This window comes from Epinephelus lanceolatus, chromosome 17 (assembly GCF_041903045.1).
Source record: "Epinephelus lanceolatus isolate andai-2023 chromosome 17, ASM4190304v1, whole genome shotgun sequence".
NCBI classification, from domain to species: Eukaryota; Metazoa; Chordata; class Actinopteri; order Perciformes; family Serranidae; genus Epinephelus; species Epinephelus lanceolatus.
Genome location: NC_135750.1, coordinates 41,994,000 through 42,000,668, shown reverse-complemented (window position 1 = coordinate 42,000,668; position 6,669 = coordinate 41,994,000). Strand labels below are relative to the sequence as shown.

At 41.2% G+C, this 6,669-nt stretch overlaps 1 protein-coding gene across 4 annotated transcripts in view; it reads right to left on the bottom strand.

The window, feature by feature from the left end:
* Positions 1 to 984: 984 nt before the first annotated feature.
* gbf1 (golgi brefeldin A resistant guanine nucleotide exchange factor 1) overlaps positions 985 to 6,669 on the bottom strand; it is a 236,145-nt gene continuing 230,460 nt past the window's right edge. For 3 of the 4 annotated variants that reach the window (XM_033612936.2, XM_033612937.2, XM_078160723.1), the window contains 2 exons: positions 5,351 to 5,521; positions 985 to 1,847 (listed from right to left, as the gene is read on the bottom strand). In XM_033612936.2, coding sequence (XP_033468827.2) covers positions 1,594 to 1,847; positions 5,351 to 5,521 — 425 coding nt within the window. In that variant the 3' untranslated portion in view covers positions 985 to 1,593. The remainder of the gene's footprint in view (positions 1,848 to 5,350; positions 5,522 to 6,669) is intronic. The other variant, XM_033612939.2, reaches the window with a different exon arrangement.

Here is a 6,669-nt window from a genome sequence, read left to right as displayed (position 1 = left end):
CCAGACTAAACCTAACTTTTGATATTCCAATCTTTAATACCACTATTTTAATCATGTCCAATGTGTTTTGGACTGAACAGCTGATTACCACATATACCCGATATTAGGAACAACTCACATATGGAAACTGTTTTTAGGAGAATTTTTAGGAGAAAGTGATAAAATCACAGTCATTGGCGGAGCAGAAATACTGAAGTCACGAGACCATGTCCACTAAAGCTGGTGATATATTATGGTTTTCTTACTACAGAAACAAAGCAGGAAAAGCTCGCACACTGATCAAAAAAATGGACTGTCCACTCCAGAGGACAATCCATTGTCCTCTGGTTTCGGCTACACAGCCATCCTCAGAAACGTTTCTGGTCAGTTTTCTTTTGTTTCTCTTTGTTTTTCACACTATGGTAGCACTTGTTATATATTTTTGTATATATTTTTGATGGACCATTAAACATGCTACCTCAACATCCATCAACCTCTGGAGTGGACAATCCATTTTTCTGATCAGTGTGTGAGCTTTTCCTGCTTTCTTCTTGATATTTTTTTGCCTACGCACCTGATGTGAGTTTTTCTTTGGACTTGTAATAAGAGCGCAAACACCCTTGTTTTCTTTCTTTCTTTCTTACTTACTACAAACAAATGTCCAAATACTAGAGCACCAAGTGTGGATTAATCTGCGGCTGAAACCGTCCCAAACAAATTCACAATTTCCTCCTGTTTGATTAACATTTGTTGAAAAGTACAATGATCAGCTGTTTTTGGAAATAACTGACTTACTACTTTTTCATAATCAAACTATATATTTGTATATATAAATCTTCAGCAGGAACCAATGGGCTTGGAGCTGAGAACCACAGAAGTCAGAAAGCACTGACAGATAGACAAACACATTGTTAGCTTTGGGTCTTTATATGAGACAGTTAAGACCTGCCTTTTCCTTTAAAGTCCTCCTTACACTCCCAAGAATAAATGTGTGGTGGAGAAATACTGAGTCAAAGTTTTTATTTTATTGTTTTGGTCTATCATACATATAATCCACTAAGTTTAAAAATAATGGAATGAGCCAATAAAATGCTCACCGTGTATAGTACAACATAGACCCCTCCCAGGTTGCCAAAACACCAAAATTCTCCCCCAAAATAGCGAAGACAGGACCTCAGTCTTCTCAGTGGTAGCTGTAGCCCCGGTTGTAGGCTACATTGGGAGGATCCTTGGCGAACCCACTTTACTTCAATTAGATTTTTACTTTTAATATTTTTTCCAATATGACTTTCATCCTGCATTTTCTGTCTCTGAATATCCAGACGTGATGTCCCATTGTCTCCATTTAGTCATCTGTCCACAGGAAGAAGAACATACCAACACAAAAATAGCACAAAGAATGCAATGTGCACCAGCAATTGGTGTTTTTCTTGCTTTGTTTTTTTTAAAACAATGTCCAATGTTTAGGGCCATTTCTCCTGTAAATGAAATGTGGTAAAACTGAGGTGTGACAAACTACTGTAGTTGTAATTGAAGTCTATTGGATCCAGTTGTTAAAAGGGGAGGTGGTCTGGAAAGATGAAAGAGTCGGGGTGTATGGTAGCTTGAGATCTCTTACTTGACCTCATCAGAAGGGCTCGTAGGTCTGGGACCAGGAAGCAGTGGTACAGGGGACGTGGCCTCAATGAGGGCAGGATTTAGGATGATTGGCAGGGACATGGGTGGGACTCCCACCTGCAAGGGGGAGGCAAGGGGTTGCAGGATTAGGGGGGACTGGGTCAAAGGTGAAGGAGCCTGGGCAGAGGACGTTGTTAACGGCACTGGCATGGGGGGAACTGAAGGTGGGACTGGAGACGACCGGTCTGATCCTAGAAAACAAAAACAGAAATTATCAGTACTTCTGAGTAACTATTCCACAACTCAGTTTTATAATTAAACATGGCATTAGTATACAACTGTAAAGCAGGGTTTGCTTTGTTTCCATTTATGTCAGTATTCTATATTTTGAATTGACATCAGCATGGTGTCCTATATTCCAAAAGTCCTTAGACACACACTGTCCCAGCTTTGTAGAAAAAGTCAATCATAACACCAGTGCCTAAAAAGCCCTGTGCCACAGAAAATAATAATATCCACGCTGTAAGTTTGACCTTAACTGTCATGAAATGTCTACAGATCTTTGTAGTGTCCCTGCTAAAGAGAACAGTCAAGCCTGTGTTAGATACACATCAGTTTTTCTACAAGTATGAGGGCAGCACTGGGCAGCATTTCATACTTTATATCTAAGTAGCTTGAGAACACAAAGCCTATGCACAAATTTTATTTGTTGATTTTAGTTCAGCATTTAATATTGTGCAACCTTACCTGATTTTAGAGAAGCTGAAGGATATGAGTTAACACTACTGTGATTATTATTTTTTTTTTTATTAATAGGACATAGCAAGTAAGGGTCGATGGGACCAAACACAGCAACACAGGCTGTGTGGTATCAGCTATACTCATCGAGATAAAATCATGGATGAGCTCCAATTTCTTTATGTTAAATTCAGACAAAACTGAAGTTATTGTTCTTGGCCCCAAACACCTCAGAAACTCTCTATCTGATGATATAGTTTGTCTGGATGGCATTGCTCTGGCCTCTAGCACTACCGTAAGAAACCTCAGAGTAATATTTGATCAGGATTTGTCTTTTAACTCCCATATAAAACAAACTTCATGGACTACGTTCTTTCATCTGCATAATATTGCAAAAATTAGGCTTATCGTGTCCCATAAAGATGCAGAAAAATTGGTCCATGCTTTTGTTACCTATGGGCTGGATTACTGTAATTCCCTATCATCAGGTTGCTCTAATAAATATGTAAAAACTCTCCAGACGATCCAGAACACGGTGGCACATGTACTGACAGGAACTAAGAAAAGACATCATATTTCTCCTGTTTTAGCTTCTCTGCACTGGCTCACTGTAAAATCTAGAATTGAATTTAAAATCCTACTGTTAACTTATAAAGCTCTAAATGGTCAGGCTCCATCATATCTTAGAGAGCTCATAGTGCCCTATGATCCCACCAGAACACTGCGCTCTGAGAATGCAGTGTTACTCATGGTTCCTAAAGTCTCCAAAAGTAGAACATGAGCCACAGCCTTCAGCTATCAGGCTCCTCCTCTGTGGAACCATCTTCCTGTTTCGGTCCCGGTGGCAGAGGCAAGTCTAGAGTCCTCCCTAGCTTTTAGTGAACACACATTGAAACAGGCGCAAGTGTGCCCAGGTGTACTTCATTAACCCTCAGCAGACTGAGGGGGTTTCAGTTACTGTGATCATTTTGGCACTCTCTAATGTTGTACAATTTTAAACAAATGTATCACTATTGTCAGAATGAAGTAATGAAGTAAAGACAACAACAGCTAAAATAGTTCTAAATTATCATTAACAGTAGATACACAGACACACACAGAATCACTCTGTCATTTCAAAGTGATTGATTTTTTTAAGTGTGCGCCACCACACACTCTGCTACAATAATATGAATAGCGGATCTGATGCTGCAGGATATTCTTATGTGTCTACTCTGGCTGTTCTCATTGCGATTCCCCCCAAAAATACACCTATTGAAACTGACAGAATGAGAGTAGCTATCTACACATACATCCTTCGAATTGCTCTGAAAGAAGGACTCAGTCCTTTGTGTAACTTGGAAGGATCCTTAACATTGGAACAGTCCTTCGGTGGGGGTCTATGACGTAGCATCCTTCAAATTCAGCCATTCAACTTAAGACTTTCCTTTTTGATGAAGCTGATAGTTATGGTTGGTTCAGGCTTGCCTTGCACCAGCCCCTAGTTAGGCTGACATAGGCCTAGTCTGCCCAGGGACCTCCTATGATACACCAAGCCCCTTCTCTCATTCTCTCTCTCTCTCCTCTGTTTCTGAAGTTGGTTCTTCTTCACTTGCTAACATTCAGGTCCTATTACTGCATCTTGCTAACTCAGCTTTACTGCATGTCAGTAACTCGGCTTCTTCTCCAGAGCCTTTGCGCTCCACTGTCTCACAAGTTCCCTCGTATTGCAGCTACACCTGGATCGTGTGTCGTGATTGTGCTGCTGCCGTGGTCCTGCCTGATGCCTCCTACTACTGCTGTTATTATTAGTCATACTTCTACTATTATTAAACACATATGATTATTATTGTCACATACATATATTATCATATGTTAATATATACTAACAACATATGCTACCACAATTACTGTTATTATTATAATACTATTACTAAAATTAATGTTGTTGTAAGCTATTATCATTACTGTCTGCCCTGCTTTTCTCTCTGTCTCTGCCTCTCTCGGTCTCCCTCTGTTTCAATTTCTCTCTCTGTCTCTGTTTCTCTTCATGTATCATTTTGCTCTTTCTGAGGTTGCTACCTTTCTTTTCCGCATTAAAGGTTTTTTTTGGGGGGGGAGTTTTTCCTTATCTGCTGCGAGGAAGGACAGAGGGATGTCGTACGCTGTAAAGCCCTCTGAGGCAAATAGTGATTTGTGATATTGGGCTTTATAAATAAAACTGAAATGAACTGAACATTGTACACTAATGACTGCTGAAAGTAAACATCAATAATTGTATTATAAAATTTGCTGATAATAATGTGATTTTGAGCCTCCTCCACAAGGACATGGACACTTCTGTGTACCATGATGAAAAAAGAAACCTCTGTCAAGTGGTGTGACACTAAGCATCTCGTTCTAAATGTTACCAACCCACAGCAGATGGTCTTTGCCCCAAGGCAAGTGACTAACCATCAGTCAGTGGTCATCAAAACCCAGACAATCATTCAGGTGTCCTCACACAAATACTTAGGTGTCCACATCAGGTCTTCCCACAAATTCATTCATTTGTGGTGGCCCACCACAATTAAAACATCTGCCTCCATGTTTTGATTTTATATTTTTGGAGCTGGACTGTTCATTAGGTGTGCTGCTGGAATCTATATATCATTTGGTAATTCATTGCTTCACGTTCTCACAGTGCAGAGCATACTCTGGACACAGACGGAGCAGCAGAAGGTTAGGTGGGTAAACAACTGTACCTCTCACTAATCAATCTTTCTTGAACTGCAGTAATGACCAATGTTATCATATTTGTTTTTAACAGGGTTTTAGAAATGATCTTGTGCTCTAAATACTTTTCCACAGTGATAAAGACCACATGTCTGAGGGAAAACACTGAATATTAACTTCAGCCATGAAAATGCTTTCGTTTACAGATACTGAATACTGACACAGTACCAGCAATGTGCAGCCCACAACATTATGCCAATGCTGATCACAGTGTGTAAAATAAGATGTAACTGTGCTGAACAGGAAACTGTCAGTGTTTTACCATTAGCACTGGCTGGGTGGGGCTCCTGGGGTGATGCTGGCCTGCTGGGGGTCTGTGTATCTGCAGGGATAACTGGGACTGGGGAGGGCGGCTGAGACACGTGTGGGGATGAAGGTTGTTCTGCTGAGGGTGTCGGCTGCACAGGCTCTGCTGGAGGACTGGGTACTGGATCTAAAAACGAAGATGATTCATTTGGAAACACCACTGTCAAGCTCCTGGTACTACAACAAACTAACATGCACACAGTGTCGAGGCATTACATCAAGCCATTCACCTTCTCAGACCAACATCATTTTGTATAGGATGTACAATATTGTGAAATACCATACCATACTAATTTATTTATATAGCACATTTAAAACAAAAGAGCTGAGACCAAAGTGCTTTACAAGTAAAAGAAAAAACAAGTAACAAGGCACAATCACAACTCATAAATAGAACATACACAGCGTCACATGAAGAACACCAATCACTCAGGCTGTGCTTGAAAAAGACAAAGAATAAAAATGTGTCTTGAGGCGTGATTTAAACACCTGCAGACTGGGGGCTTGCCTAACATGCAGAGGCAGCTCGTTCCAAAGTTTTGGAGCTGCCACTGCGAAAGCCCGATTTCCCCTGAGCTTAAGCCTGGATTTAGGGACGACCAGGAGATTGGAGGACCTGTGGGACCTTGTTGGGGCATAGGGTTCCAGCAGGTCGGAGAGGTAGATGGGTGCCAAGCCGTTAAGGCACTTGAAAGCAAACAGCAGAGTTTTGAAGTCAATCCTATATTGCACAGGAAGCCAATGGAGGGAGGCCAGTACAGGATTAATGTGCTCTTGCTTACGTGTACCAGTCAGCAGACGAGCAGCGGCGTTCTGGACCAACTGTAAGCGAGAGATGGAGGCCTGGCTAACACCAACATACAAGGCATTACAGTAGTCAAGGCGAGATGTCATAAAAGCATGCATTACAGTTTCAAAAACAGAACGTGATAGAAAAGATTTAACCTTGGACAGCCTCCTGAGCTGGTAGAAGCTCTTACGCACAACATCATTTATCTGTTTGTCCATCTTTAGGTCAGAGTCGATTTTTACCCCTAGATTGGTAGCAGTTGGCGTCACGAAAGGTTCAAGGGGGCCTAGATCACCAGGAGGAAACACGTGCGTTGCTGGGACCAAACACCATAACTTCAGTTTTGCTGTCGTTAAAATTCAAAAAGTTTAAAGCTAGCCATGCTTTGACATCCTCCAGGCATGTAAACAGGGGTTTTAAGGAGTCAGGATGGTTTCACTTTAGAGGCAGGTAGATTTGACTGTCATCCGCGTAACAGTGGAAGG